The sequence below is a fragment of the Nelumbo nucifera genome, chromosome 3 (genome assembly GCF_055504915.1).
Source record: "Nelumbo nucifera cultivar China Antique chromosome 3, China Antique-T2T, whole genome shotgun sequence".
NCBI lineage: Eukaryota > Viridiplantae > Streptophyta > Magnoliopsida > Proteales > Nelumbonaceae > Nelumbo > Nelumbo nucifera.
The window spans coordinates 94,744,387-94,764,154 of NC_142651.1; the positions used below are offsets into that span (position 1 = coordinate 94,744,387).

The following is a 19,768-nucleotide window of genomic DNA, read 5'->3' on the forward strand; positions in this document are numbered from 1 at the left end:
GCTCCCCTTCATCAAATCCATGTCCAAGATGTTTGTGATTTATAACATAACCTTGCCGAATAATTGATTCTCTTGTCAACAACATAGAGTTACTTTTCCATTTAACTATTGTACTTTTTATCAAATATAGTTCCCATTCTGGTCTTCAAAATTATATAAGTCTTGTTAGTATATATATATATATATATTTTGTTAATTAATAATGTGGTTATTTACATATTTTATTATTTTCAATTCTTATTTATCTTTAAAGCTTGACAAGTTCAACAACTGGGCAATCAGCTATGTCCTTAATTAAGTGACTATAGTCTTTCTTTTAGTGTTGTCTAACATGTTCATTTTGAGCATATATTTATATGAAGCATATTTGACAAGTGTCGATGGAGGTTTTGGTGGAACTTAGAAGAGAAACGACATAGTCTAGGGTGGTGTTCATGGGATATTAATTATTTGTTCTCCAAAATTTGTGCATGGGCTTGTTTGAGAAAGGCAGAGAAAATGAATGAGGCCTTAATTATAAAACCTGTGTTCCATCTTCACAGAAATTGTAGCATTAATTTTAAAATTTAAATATTTCTCATCGTTTGGATGTATAAATTAGGGGCATTATATTTTCTTGTCAATATCCTTCATTTTTTTTTCTTTTTCTTTTTCTTTAGGGCATTTTCTTTCATTTTTCTTTAGCCAGTTTGTTTATTTATTTCTAATGACTAAAAGATTAGTAAATAGATTAGTAAATAGATTAGAAAAGAAAGCGCCAAACAGAGATTACAGAAGAATGTCATTGTTTATGTTCCATGATTCCATCCCCTCAAAAGTCAAAAATTACATCACCTTTTCTTCCATTAACAAGAAAAAAAGAAAGAGCTAGGAATGCTTGGAGTACAATTTTTCTTTTTGCTTTCTGTTTTTTGTACCGGGTAGAAAGTACATTATACATCACATATATGGAATCTTTTTTGCTTTCTGTTTTTTGTACCTGGTGTACCATTCATCAGTATTCACTCCTAATTCAAAAGCCAAACAACTTGTATCCCCTCAACTAATAAATAATGAAGACATAAACTCATAAAAAAGTTTAAAGAAAACACCTTGTGGTTGGCATTACTAGATAGATTGGTCATAAGCTTTTGGAATATCATGTCTTTTATTAAAGTTTTATTTTAGTATTTGTCAGTAATCTCAGGGAGGTTTAAATATTTTTTCCCTAAATTTTATTATAAAATACATGACAAATAGGGTAGGGGGTGAAATTCTCTTTAAAAACAAGGATCAATCTAATCTTTTTGAATGGTCCACTCCGATCAACCACATGCAATTCAACAATTGGAGATGCTTTCATGTTGATTTTTTGATTGAGTCCATGGAAGATGCTCTAATACTGTATTAAGCAACCACATCATTCCACAAAATAATAATAATAATAATCAAACTTTAGTGAACCAGAGACAAAGAAGATGTTCACAACAGAAAAGTAAATCAAGAGTAAATAGATCAGTTGAGGGTACATTTGATAACAGTAGAGATATGTTATACATTGCATGTGTTTTTCAACATGTCAACATGGTACCAGTTAACTAATTAGTAAGGTCTCTTGCTGGTTGTAGCAGAGAATTTGGAATTGAATCGCACCTACATTAGCTAGGGTTAAAGATTTGGGGCATGGGCTATGCCATTGGTGGATCCAACTACTTTTAGAGTGCTAGTGGTCTTTGAGCCATAACTCCCTCTTTTATCCATCAAATGTCCTTATGAGGGAGTTAGCATATTTATTCATTGCCTGTCTTTGAAGGTTTCTTTTTTGCGCAAATTACTTAAACCTCCCTAGAGGTTTATTATAATTATTTTGGGATAATTTCTTGTACCCCGAGGTTTGAGGAAATCATTTATATATGCTTGTAGTTCCAAAAATTACTTACATATACCTTGTTGAGCTTTCAAACTTGAAATCTAACAGATAAAACTCAAGTCCAAATTCTCTCTCTCTCACTCTCTAAGACCAAATTCTTCTTCTTTCTCTCTTCCTCTTTGTCCCTACAAATACCCCCAAATGATGAAAATGGTGTTTTTAGAGCAGTAACAAATGTTCTCTTAAAAATAGAACAAAGAGGGCTAATGAGCTTCCTTTCAAATTGGTTGAAGCACTATTCATTTGCCATGTTTGCCCCTTATATATCTAGTAAAATGTGCATGTGCATGTGCATTGCACAATGTATACTAGTAAATGTGCATGAATGTCTCTTAATTTTTTAAACTTTGTATGTTTTTTTATAGATTTTAGTATTTCTATCTATTTTTCATTGTTATTATTTCGTGACATTATGAGTTAACCTAGATTATTGAATTATTGAACCATTCCTTGAATGAAAAACATTTTTCCTTTTTAAAACAATTTTAAATTTTTATTCCATTCCCACCATCAATAAAATTAATTCTTATTCAATATACTTATTTTCTTTAATATGATGACTATATAATATAGAGATGTGCCAAATTTCCTACTAAATTTTCAACTTTTTTTGTATTTTTTGTATTTTGTATTTTTATTATTCAATTATAACAACATGGTTTGACCCATTTGGTTTTAAAATTTGTATTTCATTACATCATTGATAAAAATAATTCATGTTTATCACACATAATTTTTAATATGAATTATGAAATAATATACAATATTAAAGATGTGTATAAAAAAAATTCAAAGATGTATTCGAATGTAATTTTTATATCTTTTATATTTTTCTATTTAAAAAAATATTATTTAACTATGACATCATGGGTTAATCAAGTGATCTAAATAGTTGAACCATTTGCATACCACTCATGGAGAGAAATGGTTTCATTTATGGATTGGTTTTAAATTTTGTATCCCATTTTCATCATTAATAAAAATATTTTTTATTTATCATACCTATTTTTTGTTTAACATGACATATATATATATATAATATTACAAATGTGCCTAAAATTTTCAAATTTGTCTATTTATGTATTTTTTTCTATTTATAAATTTTTAGTATTTAATTATGGCATCATTGATTCAATTATGTAACCCAAACCATAGACCTACTTACTTCCACTTAAGGGTGTCAATGGACTGGTTTTGGATTGGACCCTATCCAATCCAAAATTAATTTGGACAGATTGGATGAACCAACAACCCAAGGTATATTGGATTGGATCAATCCGGTCCAAAATATTTATTAGATTGGATTGGACTTGGTCCATCTGTAACAAATTTATATTGGATTGGGCTGGATTAAGCCAATATTTGGTCCATTGATATAAGATAAGAATATATGTGTCAATGGACCGGGTTTGGGTTGAAACCAATCTAAATCAAAATGAATTTGAACAGATCGGATGGTCCAGACATTGAATTGGACCAATCCAAATTGGTCCAAAACATTCATTGGATTGGATTGGACCTAGTCCATTTATAATGGACTCACATTGGACTGGATCATATTGGACCAAATCCAGTCCAATTGGCACCCCTACTTCCACTTAGAAAAACCGATTTAGGTTTTACTTGATTTTAAAAATATAGATTTTATATTATTAATATCAGAATTCATGGGTTTAATTAGTGAAATTTAACGATATAGATAAAAATACCTTACATATAGGATTCAACGAGAGAAAATGAGAGTTAATGCCTTAATATGCGCCTTAACAAGAAAATGAAATGAACTAAAAAGTAATATCCAAATTATAATTTCTGTCCTTACAATAGAGAATTCAAAATGAAGGGTATTTTAGTCCAAGTAAATTTTAAAAACCATAGGAGCTATTCACACCTTTTATAGTAATATAGGTACAGATATAAATAGATAGATAAATAGTTATGGATTACTATTTAGTTCTATTTTGGATGGCAGAAAACAATACTTCGTGCATGATCAAGCAAAATCCTGATAAATGCCTCTACTTATATCATTTAAGTAGGATTTTGACCTCTTTGATCCTCTTGTTAGACCTAATATGCACTGACACGTACATATATGCCAAATGTTATGAACATCCCTAAGGTAATAAAAAATATAAGCGAAAGAATGCACCAACTAAATAGTTTTAAAAATAAATAAAATGAAATAAAATTAATGAAACATGCAAAAGAAAGAGTATAACTGGATAAACAGGAAACAAGAAAAATGAAAGTTTAAGTTGCCTTAATATATAATGGCAAATCTTTGCCGTGAAGCTCATCTCGTGAATTAGACAAATGTCATATTTTATTTTATTTTTTTGGGAGAATGACTGGTACAGTTGGGGTAGGTGCCGGCTCGGAATTGATGTCAATTCACGGGCGGGCATTGATGTATAGAATGGGGGCTTTTGACATTTTGAACGTTTATAGATCTGCAGTGGAATTCAGAAACCTGCATTGGGCCTGTTCGTACTTTTCCGTATTTTTTTGGCATCAAAAGAAGGTAGGTTCAGCATAATGTAAAAGCCCATTCTCAAGATCCAAATGGACAAAATAATACCAGTTATTTTTCAATGAATTTGCAAAAATGATTTAGCTTCTAATTATAAGTTAACATTAGTTTCATGAAAGCTCTCTCAGTGATTATAGCGAAAGAATGCTTTGCAAACAATGCTGTTATGAAAAATCCATACAACTGCCTCTGCTTCCTCCATTTTGATATTGACTTGACACAAAACTTGCATTCAAACCCATGATTCAAATGAAAGTCCATACAACAGTCTCATATTATTGCCACAGAACTCGTTGCATTACTTGCTCATGGTCGAAGACAAGTAGAAGTTCCAGAATATGGAGCAAGTGGACATGAAGGCAACACGAGCCTGAAGTGGGATCACCCTGCAGATATTCCACATCTAAGTGTTAACTATGTTTTCAAAATGTTGGTCTAATGACTGATGATTAATTAACATCCGACACTAAGTTAGACATATGTGAAATATCACTATTGCTCAGGTAAATATAAAAAGAAGCAACATAAGCAAATATTTCCAGCAAATACCATGTCATTATCCAGGATAAGAATACTAATAAAAAATATTTATTGAAAAGTTGCAGCACAAGTGAAGCTTTGCAGTTCCCAGGTGCATTGCAGTTCTGTATTTAGTGGGTTTTATAATCTGCATCGCTGGCAGTCGTTGTGGCAAGTCTGGTGCATAGGCAACTAGAACTATAATATATCTATTGAAGTTCAGTGGGAAATAAAACATAGCTAGTACATCATTGCCCACACAAGAAACAAGTATTATACTTAAATGTTTAGGAAAATGAAGATCTGCTTAATTGTTCTACATATTTTCCACCCTCATCCATCCCAAAAGATAAAAGAAGAAAGCCTTGAACTGCTAGAGACCCTTGCCTATGAGAACAAATTTTTGAAATAGATATTTTATCAACCAAATAAGTAGGACTAAAACAGAATATATGACTTGTAAGTTTAATAATAATAATAATAATAATAATAATAATAACAATAATAGTGCAAATCAAGGTACGCTTAGGAAAGGAGACCAAGAGAAAACTCAATGTGACCTTTTCCAGTACCTTGGTTCGATAATTCATAACAAGGGAGAGATGAGGAGGATGTCACCCATAGATTTATAGCAACATGGGCAAAATGGAGGGCTGCATCAAGAGTTTTATGTGATAGGCGAATACCACTTAGATTAAAAGGAAAATTCTTTAAATAGTTGTAAGGCCAGCTATGCTGTATGGAGCAAAGTGTTGGGTAGTCAAGAATGAACACTCCAAAAACTGAGGTGGCATAAATGTGTATGCTGAAATGGATGGGTGGAAAATCTAGAAAGGATAGGATCAGAAATGAAGTCAATCATAGGAACCTACAAGCAACTTCAACATGTGATAAAATGAGAGAAGGCTATGATTGTTTTGTCACATGCATAGAAGGCCATCAACAGAACCCATAAGAAGAAGTGATTTGTTGCAAGTTGAAGGAGATAGATGGTCTAGAGGTAGACCAAAAAGGACACGAGTAGTAGTAAGGAATGATTTAAGCACCAATAATTTACCATTGGATATGGCATTAAACAGAATGGAATGGCAAAACAGGATTCGTGTAGCCAACCCCATATAGTTGGTATAAGGCATTGATGATGATGATATTTTATCAACCAACATAATTAAATAATATAAAATTTTAATTCTAATATTTTTAATAGGAAAAGGGATTCCTAATAGGGTGTCTTTCTAGACAACCTACATGTTTTTGCCACATGAAGGAATCTTGTACTTGATCCAAAGCCTACTTTGGATAGGGTACCCTCTGGATTAGCCAGCTTTTCACTCACCCAGCCTATATCATCCCTATAGAAGTGTCTTAAAAAGCTTATAAGGCTTAATTGGTTAGCCAGTTCCAAGGGGCTCTTATTCAAGGCAAACAAATCATCGACCAAATTTTAATCGCCAATGAGTGTGTGGAAGACTTAAAAAGGAGGAAGAAAGGTTTTGTATGTAAGCTGGATCTTGAAAAAGCTTATGACCTGGTGGAGTAGTCTTTCCTTCTTGAGATTTTGAGGTGTTATGAGTTTGGGGAAAGATGGTGTAGATGAATTGAAGGTTGCTTGAAGACTTGCCAAGTGATTAACGGAGTAGTCAAGGATTTTTGCTCAGGCAGTAGAGGACTAAGACAAGGGGACCCACTCTCACCTTTTTTTGCTTACCTTGGTTGTGGATGTGTTTAGTAGGCTTCTAACAAGGATTGATACGATGGATTTTTTTAAGGGTGGAGGATAGGAAGTTCAGGATTAGTGGTTACTCATCTACATGATATCATCATTTTTTGTGAGAGTTGGGATCCCCATTTGGCAAGAAACTTGAAGTGGGTGGTGAAGTTGTTTGAGTCTCTTTGCAAATTGAAAATCAGTTTTGAGAAGAGTGAAGTGGCTGGAATTAATTTAAGTGAGGAGATTCTCTAGGGTGCCCAATTCTAGATTGGCCTTTGGAGTACTTAGGTTTGCCTCTAGGAGACAATCCAAGGGAAAGTAGGTTTTGCATCCCAGTTATAGAGAGTTGTGCTAAGAGGCTGGTTGTATGGAAGAGAAACTATATCTCTTTAGGGGGAAGAGTTAAATTAATTAAGTCTACTTTAGCCAACCTACCAGTATACTATATGTCAACCTTTAGGATGCCACAAAGGGAGGTTTTGAAGATAGAAAAATCATAAGGGACTTCTTGTGGGAGCCTGGGGAGGGTAGGAAGGATCACTTGGTCAAATGAGTATGTTGCAACAAAGCAATCGCAACAAATGCTCAAATCACATCGCAAGAGCGTTAGCATGTTCCAAAATCTTTTTTTTTATAGGAAACAGTAACTTTCATTAGATAATTGAAAAGATTACAGGCTTACCACCCACAAAATGGATGGAAAAAGAAAATCAAAAACTTACAAACAGGCCCAAAACAAAGCCGCCTTAGTAACTCCTTGCTTAGCTAAAGTGTCAGCCATTCCATTTGCTGACCTTACCCAATTAAAGTGCACCCCAATCTCTCTTGCTAAGCTTATAATCTCTCTTAGAGCCTGTCTAAGAGACCACAAGCATGTTCCAAAATCTTGCACACTAAATGGAGGCTTCCTATCACCTTTGAGGCTTTGAGCCATATTTTTCCCCGTACCTGATACTTCACTTACCAAAATGTACTTTAAAACTGTCTTTGAACCTTTCCTATTTTTTCAGAAACCCACCAGCAACTCTATCAACAACACATTGATCACAACATATGTTTTGTTACAGCGTTGTGCGATCATTTGGACGTTCCAACAATATTTAACACATATCTATATGCCTAAGGTCCTATATACACTTCTCGACAAAACATGCTTAACCTAACCCCAAAAGAATTCAAATGGGGGGTTGCAGACTTGGCCCGATCTTTTTTTTTTATCAATTACAGAAACTTTATTAAGATTTATGAAGCTTTAGGTACAATAAGGGGGAGATAAAGAGCCTTATCTCCCCATCAGTAAATTACAATGAAAGAAGATTAAACATTAGCCCAAAAAATAGCCTCCCTATTCACCCCTTGCTTGGTCAACCCATCTGCAAAAGAATTAGCAGTCCTTTTCACCCAGCTATATTGTATCTCAATGCCCTTACATAGCCATAAAAATTTTTTCTTTTCATTATTGTAACTCCACAAGCCACTGTCCTCTTTCTTCAACCAGCTAATCACCACCTTTGAATCACCTTCCAAAATCAGCCAATTGATATTTAGTTCCCTTGCTCTTTGAACCCCTTCCAAATCTGCAAGGATCTCAGACTTGGCCCGATCTTTTCCTCTCTCGAATGTTTCTTGACAGAATGCCTTCCATCAAGAAACAGTGGGGCTGGCAACTCGATCTAATTTCTTTCTTGCTTCTTGACAGAATGACTTCTATCAAGAAGTAAGGGGACTAAGAACTAAGAGTAGAAATTTCAAGACCACTAGATCCATCTCCACTAAGCACCAAGAGCAAGAAATCGTAGAAAAACCGATTCATTAAGCACTAAGAGTAAAAAATTGTAGAATCACTAGATTCATCCATTGCAGCTCAAAGCTCACTAAGAAGAAAAGATAACTTATGCTTATCGGCAAGAACACTCTTATCAATAAGCAGGGGGCGAATTGTAAGTACATGTAGTTCTTTATCACCTCAATTACATTGTAGATATCAAAATAAGGTCACGAGCGCAAATCTAACAACACATGGAATCTCCCAGAACCTGCGATGGGCTTAATAATAACCATCGCAGACTTGCAATGAGCTTAATATCCATCGCAGAAATTGCGATGAGCTTAAAAGCTACCCAGGATCAACGATAAGCACAGAAGGTCATCCAAGACTTGAAATGAGCATAAAACACCTCTTGGGACCCATGGTGAACAATGGGTGTCGCCTAAGACTTGCGATAACATTGCCAGTCAGATCTTGTCCTTTAACACGTGGCCACTAGGAAACATGTAAGGGGACGTAGCCTACACATGCCACATGAGAATCCTTAAGAGAAAGGAAACTTTGTCTTTAAAGGATCTCACTAGACACGTGGTGAAATCCCAATGGTGCTCCCTTAGTAGATGAGATAAAGATCCCCTTTCCTAATAAGAAAGGTCTCCTTTTAGATCCTTCTCCTTATAGCCTTGGGGTCCTCTCTATAAAAAGGGGAATAACTCTCTCCCACGTCAGACAATATCATATAACCTTGACCTAGGGCTTCTTAGAGGGGCTCTCTTACTCTGTCTCTCTCCTAAGCTCTTCTCCCACCATCCTCAGCAACCATCCTTCTCTCCCTTCTTCTCTCTTTACGGCCATCCTCTTGGGACCTTCGGAGACTCGACCTACCGCCAAGTGTCCACGGTAACTACAAGGGGTTAGGACTAGGGAACCTAGGGAAGAAGAATTTAGCTCTACTAGGTAAATGGTTGTTGAAGTGGCCTTTGGAGAGGGGGAGAGACTCTAGCATGAGGTGATTGAAAGTATTCATAGCCATGTAGGCAATGGTTGAGATGCAGGTGTTTATCAACAGGCAACTTTGGCTTCCCCTAGGAAAGCCATACATGGTATTCTCCCACAAATTTTTAAGACTTATAAGGTATGATGCGTGTACTAGGGACAAGCTCTTGTTCTGGGAAGAATGGGTTGACAATTCTACTCTTCAGGACCTTTTTCCCTCTTTGTATTTTCCCCCTTTGTCCTTAAACATGAACCTATACAATGTTTTGCTTCCTTCCTCCTTTGATAATCGGGTGTGGTCCCCAAGCCCTAAAGGCCTCTTCTCTTGTGCTTCCTTTTTCTCCTCTTTGTGTGTGGACTCTTCTGGCCCAATTTTCCCTACAAAAGAAGTGTGGGTTAAGCCTATCCCTACTAAGGTTGGAGCTCTCTACTAGGAAGCCTTTCATGGAAAATTAAACACCCTGGACAACTCACAAAGAAAAAACCATACCTTTATCTTTCCCTGAGCTGGTATTTCTTGTGTAAAGTCAATAATAAGAGTTGTTACCACCTTTTAGTCTCGTGCCCTATTGTTGCAAACTTGTGGGAAAGGTTGTTTGATGATAAGGAATGCTAGAATCTTTAATGATAAGGAAATGAATGAGGAGGCTATTTGGGAATGCATTGTTTGTAGGGCCATTCTATAGGCTAGAACACTAGACATCTTCTCTCTGGTCTCCTTTGATGATCTATGGAGGAATTAGGGAGTAGTAGCAATGAGCCCGATATATAAAGGTTAAGCCATTGATAGATTGGGCTCCTTGTGAAGATGGCTTCATTAAACTCAACTTTGATGGTAGCAGTTTGGGGAACCCAGGGCCTTTAGGAATAGGTGTTTTCCGAGATGCAAGTGGCAGTATAATTGGTATATTTTCGGGTCTGCTAGGTGTGGGAGACTCAAGCAGAGCTGAGAATCAAGTTGTTTAGTAGGGGGTACAATTGGCTAAGGAGATGAATGTTGGTAGATTACCCATTGATGGAGACTTGAAGTTGGTATTTAGTTGGCTACGGAATTCGGAATCTGTTGTATGGGCCTATAGGGAAGCTGTAAAGAGGTTTAATTGGCTGACTTCTAACATGACAGTAAGGATTCAATGGGAAAGAAGATCAACAAATGGGTTAGCTGACTGCCTAGCTAAGCAAGGGGTGCATGGGAATCACCTTTTTCTGGGCTAAACTGTAATGGCTGCAACTAGCGCCTCTGTATGGGAAACTTATTGTATCAGTTGCTTTTGATAGAATTTAATTAAATTTCTTCATTACTTATGAAAAAAAAGAAGAAGCTTATAAGGCTTAATCCTTGAGGCTCATCTTTCTTCACCTCAAATCAATATCCTGTGGCTCAACTTTGAGACTCATCCCTAAAACTATATTGTATATCCCTCATAACTTTCTTTTGGTAGATATATATTCCTTTACCTTATAACTTGAGAAGATGGTCAATGGTTTGAGGTGAATTCAGGTGATTAAATGACTCTAAAGGATTGACAATCCGAGTTAAATGGTTCTCAAAGGACAAGACAAGGAAACACTAAATTTTCCCACGTTGCAAAACGGGTTTTAATTAACCTCAAAATTTACCTGTAGATAGAGGAAAGCAACAGAAAGTTATGGGGCCTAATTTGCGGAAGATTTTCGATCATTTAGAATTGTTCACTAATTGACCCACAAAGAGATCTTTGTAATATGCATAACATTAATACAGGTAATTGCCATTATCCCTAATGCAGAAAGTGTTTCCAACTATGGTAAGTTCACGTCTAACAAACTTTAATTGAACCAGTTCTCTCAATAGGCAGAAGACTCATTGAATTGTTGGTGCCAATTCTTTAGAAATTACATAGTAAGCTATGGTAGACTACATCTATCTACATGTCCTGTGGTCACAACCACAAGGCAATCTACATTTAATTCTTCAAATTGGTCTCTTCTCTACCAAAAATAAGGGGAAAAAAAAAAGAAATCCAGTTTCTGTTTTTCCTCATCTCTTGCAGCCTAGATTTATCAATTCCACTATACTGGCTATTAATTTTGAAGAACAAATTGCATGCCTTTCAAAAATCCAGGCAATATTCTGGATTTAGAAGGCTTTTTAAAATATTATATATGACAGTTGGTACTTGAGAACCCTCCCTTTCTCACCCCAGGTGTGACTCTAGCAGTAATAGGGCTTTATGTGACGAACAAATGATAGATTATTACTTTAAGACTTATCAAGCTACAATAATAATTTTCAATCGAAATACTGAACATCATAACTTCAAAAAGGAAAGGGAAAAAGCATGTACCAAAAATTTAGTATGCTAGCAGGAATCCAAAACCTAAATCCTGCATAAGAAGCAAAAGGGAACAATCCAAATGGTAATGAGACATAGGCAAAATTTCTCTGTCCAATAAAGGTTTTGATGTTAGAGGCATTCACCATAGAACAAAGTAGGAAGGGCATCCTTCTGGTATTTTCTAGGAAGCTCTGAAAGTTTATTTTGCCACAAGTTATTCCATGCAAAAACAACAGCAATCACACATGGACCAAGTACAATTTGGTTCAACAAGACCTGCAAAAAAAAAGGCTAAAATATAAATATTTGAAATTGTTCAAAGAATCTAATCCCCATTCTCAACACACTTGTAGTTTGAGAAGTTTAGTTGAAGGCTCAAATAAGTATACCTTCAATAATAAGTTCTCCACTGTTTGCTTAGGCAATGAATGATCAAGAAACTGATACCATGCATAAGAGCCAGGACCATATAGAAGAAAGCCATATGAAGCCATGCGAAGAGCCCGGAGCCAATCATGACTTGAAAAGATGGACGAAATGACATCCTAAATCAAAGTATTCAAGCAAAGATAAAGAATTTTTCCATTAAATAAATAACAAGTCAAGTTGATAATTTAGCAGCATAAGCATCATGGAATGCCATGGATGTATGTCAATGGTTGCAAAAATGGCCTGAGATAGTAGCTAAATTAGTTAACATATAGGGACAAAGATCCTTGTCTTCATGCCAGCTTACCCACCAAAAAGCAGAGCTATTGAGTATTGATCATGAAATAACCAACTGCAAGCCAACCTAATAGAGAATTTCCAAAATGTTCCTTATGAGGTCTTCAGAAGTAGGTGAGCAATTTGGTTGGGCCTGGATTGAGCAATTGTGTGTGTGTCCAAAAAAATTACACACACCTACTTATTGTGCAATGGAGGATTGTTCTTCTTTCATGCACATTGTACATATGTCAAGATAAAGAGGGGAATGGATGAATCATTTCTCCTTAGAGCACATAAAATATAGTGACTTTGCCATAGGTAGCTTTATACCCACACAGAGACAAGGGGAAAAAAGATACTAAGTGGAAAAGTGAAGTATTCCTTAACTTGGTGGCTGCATGGTTAGAGGTAATGAACTAGAAAAGGTCTAGAAGCAAATTTCTAGTTGGAACTTATTCACCCTCTATAACCTCAGAAGGGGATCAATTGGACAACTTTATAGAGAGTGAGAGCATGGTTTCCAGTCTGAGGTGATCACTTTGTGTCACAGAAATAGCCAAAAGTTAGGATCAAAGGTTAGGACTTAGGACTGCACCCATTTTATCCCTCCCAAGACCCCATATAACTAGGACTAACATTGGGTAATGGCATTTTTTATTATGTAACTGCAAAATGACTTTCAGAATTGAAGTAGAGCTGTGGTGAATTCCCCTGACCCTGTTGTAGATTTCCAACCATGAATGGAGGGTACCCCAGAGTTTCCTTTGTAGCTCATCCATGGGACAGACTTTGTTGACAAAAATACAAGCATTTATCTCTCCACAGATTATCCAAATGATCAGTGGGAACAAATTCCATATGGTCTGAAATGAAATATTTTACCAAGATTTCTGTGGAATTTTGTGATTGGTCAAAAGTGCAAGGAAACAAAATGAACATTTGTGACTGAAAAGAAAAGGGAAGAAAAAACGAAATGAACAGCCATTTAAATCTTATCATTACTCATTTCCTTCAATCCTATTTATTCACGATTCCATGTAGAATAATAGGAATTTTATGTTCCAAAATCATTTTGCATCAATGACCCTTGAATGCATAAATTTCAGCAAAATTTAAATCCTTGACTGTAAGAACAAAGTGATAAGAAGTTGGTTGCCATCACATTCAGTACAATCAGAATGTGAATAGTTTAGCTTAATAACAAAGTAAACAGTTTCTAATAAGTCTGATTAAAGAGCATTACTGCAACATGTGGTTAAGCACCTGAGTAAAACACAATGTAATGATAAGAGGAGCGTTACAGTCATCGTCATATATAGGAATTTATCTATAGCTCTTTTGATGTAGGTAACATAACACTATACCGACCTTTTTGGTCGATTTGGCCGTTCGATCAAGTGCCCTCCATCGGGCACTGGCTTGGGCAATAGTATCACCAGTCAGAGCGAGAGAAGCTGCCGTCATCGCCTGCTTCACCGGGAAATCAAAACCTTTTCCTCCTCCTCCGTCTACCGACTCGGATGGTTTCTTAGATTCCCTCTTAGAACGAAATTTGCGACCTTTAAGAGGGCTGTTCCACCAAAAACCTCCTAAAGCATCCATTCGAGCTGCAAGCTTTGATTCTGAGATCCTTCTCCGTCTTCCCCAAGTTTTAGCAAAAGGCCCCGCAGCCCATCTTTTCTTCTCGAGGAGTCTTCGAATTGGAACGCTGAAACACTGAGAGAAGATTTCCCAATCTCAAATGGCCAAAACCCAGGTAGGAAAACTAGATTATCATACTATCAGGATACCCTACGGACTACAGTTACAGAAGAATTCGCGGCGATTTAGGAAGTTTTAAATTGGAGTGAGCACTGAGCTGGTTGTGGTTGGAGACTGGTTGTAGTGACTTGGCTCTTTTCTTAACCAAGTGGAACTAATCCACTAGTCACACTGCTCTCCCTTTTGACCTTTCGATAAGAATTAAAGATAGATAATTCGATCAAGGCCCAAGGGACTTTTGATGTGAAGGTGGACGACCCTAATAGAGTAATAGTCACCCCTATAGACGGTTCGGATTGAATCATGGTGAGGAAGTCAGTAGTAGAACAAGTATTCCCGGTTGGCAGGAAGGGCCCGTTTGGAGGACTCTCAGCTGCTTTGAAGAATCGAAAAAAGTTCATATCGAAAATAGCACATTAGAACCTTCTCACCTTCTCTTAGGCCGCATTTGACATTCGTTATTTTAAGGACTTGTCTTTTTTTCGGGCTGAAAAATTTAGTGTGGTTGCCGCGCGGGTTGGTCGAGGGCAACAAGGAAAATTCGTCATTCAAGTTCCGAGCGTTAACCGAGGATCTCGAGGCCTTAGAAGAGGTTGACCGAAGCTGAGGGCAGCAAGCTTAAGCGAAGCTACTAAGAGGTGTGAAGTAAGGGAGAGTGCAAAAGTGCTCTTCTCGGATGCACCAGATCTCCTTGAATTATGCTAGGTAGATAGTGTAGGTGCAGGAAGTAAATGAGTGAGTGATGTTGGAGTTACTCCGTTCCAGCCCCTTTTAAGGGGTAGTTACTTCTTATTTATACTTGAGTGTGCAAGTGGTAAGTGAAGATGAACGCCTAAGATGAGAGCTGTATGAGGTCAGACTGCAAGCCCTAGCGGTACGCCAGATAGTTATGTGATTAGCTCCGTATGAAGGCAGCAGGGCTCTCGCCTACTGCAGCTGACGTTAGCAGGCGTTAGTGGGATGGGCCTTCTAGCCCTATGTGGGCTAGGCCAAGCTAACCCACATCACTTGCCCCCCACTCCCAAGACTGAGGTGAGGCCTCGGCTTTTGCTCGTAATGAGGGTGGTAATCGAAGTGAGGCTTCGGCTTCGGTCATTGGGAGTAGTGGTCGTTATGCCTTTGGAATCGTCAGCCGAGGGATGCCCTGCAGTGGCGTTGTCTTCGTTGTTCGTGCCGTCACTCTTCGGTTCAGAAGCATGAGCGATGTGGATGCCTCAACCCGGCAGGGGTGTCTCATATCCCACATGGGCAGGTCATGTTAACAGGGCTACCATGCAGGGGACGGCCGTCCCAGGAGTCCTGTGTTTGCCGGGTTGCACGGTTTGTCCTGTGGTTCGTGGTGAGCGGGCCTTCCGGCTCGCTCGGCGGGTTGCCGTGGGCAGTCTTTGCAGTTCACCCGACGTCATTTCGCCTCCCGAGGGCATGCGCTAGAAGGTGCAGTGAAACTAGTTCGTAGGAACGGGGGGCTTCCGTGTCCGTTGGATCTACGCCAATCTGAACCGTTGCTTTGAGCATCGTTTCGTCTTCCGAGGGCTTGCTCTAGGGGGCTCCCGCGTCCGCTGGATCTGCGCCGATCTGAACCGTTGCTTTGGGCATTGTTTCGTCTTTCCAGGGCTTGCTCTAGGTGGTACATCGCAGTAGGATGGTGGGAGTGGATTGGTTTCAGCTATTGGACTTAGAGAAATACTAGTCGTTCATTTTCCTTTAAATAAGGACCCTGGCAGTGCTTTTCTTCTCCATTTGAACTTAGATGCCCTTGCTCTCGAGTGAACACTCCCCAACTCCCAAGTCTCCAGAACTTTTTTACTTCCTTCCTTCTTTGGGACATTCTACCCTCTTTTAGGTAATCTTAATCATGTCGTTTTTAGACTCTGGTCCCGAGTGCCATCAGTATTAGGCGCCTTGGAGAGGACTGAAGGGGATGTCAAGACTTTCCACCCCCAATGGCAGCTTCGAGAGGTGGACTCAATCCGCGACGAGGGGGTTAAAGGATCCATCCTGTCGAGGGATCGCTACCGCCTTCTGCAAAGCGACCCCAAGTCTATTTACGACGAGGGCCTGTACCACTTGGCCGAGGTAAGACATTCTTCAGTATTTCACCATGTCTATGTTTCTTTTTATTTTTTGTTTTCACTAATCGGTTTTGTGGCAGGCTTGTCTACACTTCGTTGGCTTGGGGAACCAAACAAGGCTGGCCATGGGTTGCGCCGACAAGGCTGAGAAGGAGAAGAAGGCTGTGGAGGAGAAGCTCTAAAAGGTAACTGCCGGTGTCGAGGATAAGCACCAGAAGTTCTACAAGATGCTTTTGGACGAACAATCGCTTCGGGACCGCCTCGAAGTTCAGCTGTAGGAGGCGCAACAAGGGCTCTCCAAAGAGCAAGTGGAGCGGGTGCGGCTAGAGAGTATCGTCACAAAAGCGGAGAGACGAGATGTTGAGACCGAGAAGAGAGTTGCTTCGGCAGAGGAGTCAAAGAAGGCAACGGCCGAGGCAGTGGAGACGTACAAAAAGTCTTCCAACTACCTAAATGCATTGGCGGAGTACGCTTCGTCATCTTACCTCGACGGCATAGAAGATACTAAGAAGGCACTCCTACTGGTGCCGTCAGATTTTGATATCGAGGGACTGCAAGTGATCCCCGACGCTTCTGCCGAGGCTCCCCCAGTTGAAGACGCCATTCCCCCTCTGGCCCCATGATGAGGCACAGGAGTAGACTTCCTCCCCTTCTTATTTTGTTCTGTTGCTGTAATAGTTGCCATCTGTTTTGTTGTTTTTTTTTTTCGAACACAATACAAAATTTTGTAAAGGCTATACAAGATCAAAATTGAATAGTGAATGAAGTGAATGAAGCCATTTTTTGTGTACAATGTGTTTTGTGTATGTTGTCTATTTTCCTCTCCTTTGTTTTCTCTTTTTCTCTTTTTTTATGTGAGAGGTCCTTGCCCCTCCGGAAGGTTGAAACCATGATACACAAGGCACACATGATTCAGCCGTAGCATTCATTTATTTGCACGCTCATCTCGGCTTGTCGGGATATTGGGAGCCGAGGTGGAGTCATACGCTCGAGGCAAGGCTCACCTGGCTTCCAAGTCCAATGCTATCTTAGGCGAGGCCAAAGAGACCTAGCACCCTGGCCGAGGTCTAGGGCCGAAGTATACCGTCGAGGTACTTGGGTGGATGAAGAGCCACAATAGAGCAGCACCATCGGGGTGCAACTCCCCTGACTCGTTCTTACCAATTGTTTTCTCCGGGGAGGCCGAGGCGTCCCATCGGCAAAGCAGAGGGCTCTGTCTCATTATTTTCTTTGTGCTAAGTGCAGATAGCCGAGGGGGTCACCACACTCCGAGGTGACAAGGTGACGAGGTGAAGTGAAGAGGAAATTTGCTTCATTCATTCATTACTTTCATCAAAAAATTACATTCATCTGTAGTACATCTGGAGGTTCTCCGAGTTCCATGTCCGAGGGACGGGTCTTCCATCTAAGTTTTCTAGCTGAAATGTGTTGGGGCCGAGAGCTTTCTTAATCCGGTCGGGGCCTTCCCAGTTGGGGCTCAGTTTCCCTACTCTAGGTTCGAGAACCATGACCTTCCTGAGGATGAGGTCTCCCTCTTTGTAGTGCTTTTCTTTCACTTTGGAGTTGTAATAGTGGGCCACTTGCTGCTAATAGGCAGTCATCCTAATTTGTGCTTGTTCTCGGGTTTCTTTCAGTAGGTCTAGGTTTGCTCTGAGTGCCTCGTTATTCATGTCCTCGGTATACCCTTGGATCCAAAGCGTTGGTTGGCCAATCTCAGCTGGGATCACTGGTTCCATGCCGTAGGTTAGGCCGAAGGGGGTTTCTCCTATCGTTGTCCGAGGTGTGGTTCAGTATGCCTAGAGGACATTGTGTAGTTCATCGGCCCATAGGCCTTTAGCTCTATCCAACCTAGTCTTCAGTCCGTGTAGGATGGTTCTGTTCGTGACCTCGGCCAGGCCGTTCGTTTGGGGGTACCCCACTGAGATGTACTATTACCTGATGCCGAGGGAGGTGCACCATTCTCAGAATTTTGCATCATTGAACTGCTTTCCATTGTCCATGACCAGCATGTGGGGGAGGCTGAAGTGGCAAATGATGTTCTTCCAAAAGAAGTTCTAAATTGCCCACGCAGTGATAGTGGCTAAGGGTTTAGCTTTCACCCATTTAGTGAAGTAATCCACAACAACGACGATGTACTTCCTGCCTCCCGTTGCCTGAGGGAAGGGGCCGAGGAGGTCCATCCACCACTTGGCAAAGGACCAGGGGCTGCTGAGGGCCAAGAGGGTGGTGGCTGGTTGATGGCAGAGGTTGGCATGTCTCTGACACTGATTACATTTCCGCACCAGCTCGACCGCATCCTTGTGAAGTGTCGGCTAGAAGTACCCCTGCCTTAATGTTTTCTGGGCTAGGGTCTGGCCACCAAGGTGATTGCCGCAGATGCATTCATGAATTTCCCGGAGCACATACTCGCCCTCCTCCCTGCGGAAGCATCAGAGGTAAGGCAAGGTGAATGACCTCTAATACAACTTTCCTTTTAGCAAAGTGTAGTGCGCTACCTGTCGTCGGAGTTTTCGGGCTTCGTTCCTATCATCGGGTAGCCGCTCTGTCAGTAGGAAGTCGATGATAGGATCCATCCAAGATGGTTCGGCCTCCACGGGTAGGATTTGGATGTCCTCTATGGATGTCCGGGCTAGTCTTTCCACGCGCACAGTGTGGCCAAGGGCAGCATCCGAGGTGCTCGCCAATTTGGAGAGAGTGTCAACTTGGGAGTTCTCAGCTCATGGGACTTGCTACAGAGAGAAGTGTTGGAAGTGACAGGCTAACTCTTGAATTTTAGCAAGGTACTTAGCTATGCTTTACTCTCTAGCCTCGTACTTACCGTTGACTTGTTTCACCACCAGTTGCGAGTCGCTGAGGACTTCAACATGCTTGGAGCCGAGGTCTTGAGCGAGCTGCAACCCCGTCAAGAGGGCTTCGTTGTTGGATGCAGAGAATTGGAATCTCAGCGCATACTCTTTGACGGAATTGTCGGGGGTGAGGAGAATGAGGCCCGCTCCACTCCCTTTGGCGTTGGATGAACCATCGACGAAAAGTCTCCACATGGGGTGGGGGACCTCCTCGGCCGGTTGTGCTTCTTCTGTCTCATCTTTGTGAGGTCGGTCGAGGGGCCTACTGAAAGTGCTTTCTGCTACAAAGTTAGCCAAGGCTTGTGCTTTGATTGTGGGCCTCAGCTGGTATTGTATGTCAAACTCTAACAGTTTTATTGCCCACTTAATCAAGCGTCTTGAAGTCTTTGGCTTGGCGAGGACGGCCCTAAGGGGCTGATTTGTCAAGACCACTATGGAGTGGGCTTGGAAATACGGCCTGAGCTTTCTGGCCGAGGTGATGATGGCATAAGATAGCTTTTCCACTTCGGGGTACTGGGTCTCAGCGTCGCTGAGGACCTTGTTGACATAGTATACAGGTCTCTGAACTCTGTCATATTTCACCAGGACCGAGCTGACGGCCTTGTCTCCGACTGATAGGTACAAATA

General features: G+C 39.9%; 1 protein-coding gene across 2 annotated transcripts; it reads right to left on the reverse strand.

The window, feature by feature from the left end:
* Nucleotides 1-4,496: 4,496 nt before the first annotated feature.
* Nucleotides 4,497-14,332, reverse strand: LOC104586551 (Peroxisomal membrane 22 kDa (Mpv17/PMP22) family protein). 2 transcript variants are annotated; one of them, XM_010243820.2, is made up of 5 exons: nucleotides 13,831-14,332; nucleotides 12,144-12,299; nucleotides 11,898-12,030; nucleotides 11,764-11,803; nucleotides 4,497-4,828 (listed from the first exon to the last, which is right to left on the reverse strand). In XM_010243820.2, exons 1-5 carry the CDS (start codon nucleotides 14,062-14,064, stop codon nucleotides 4,741-4,743), a joined length of 651 nt encoding a protein of 216 aa, XP_010242122.1. In that variant the 5' UTR covers nucleotides 14,065-14,332; the 3' UTR covers nucleotides 4,497-4,740. The 2 variants fall into 2 exon arrangements, with proteins under 2 accessions (XP_010242122.1, XP_088755803.1); XM_088899677.1 differs by lacking the exon at nucleotides 11,764-11,803 and having other exon boundaries at nucleotides 4,691-4,828.
* Nucleotides 14,333-19,768: the final 5,436 nt, after the last annotated feature.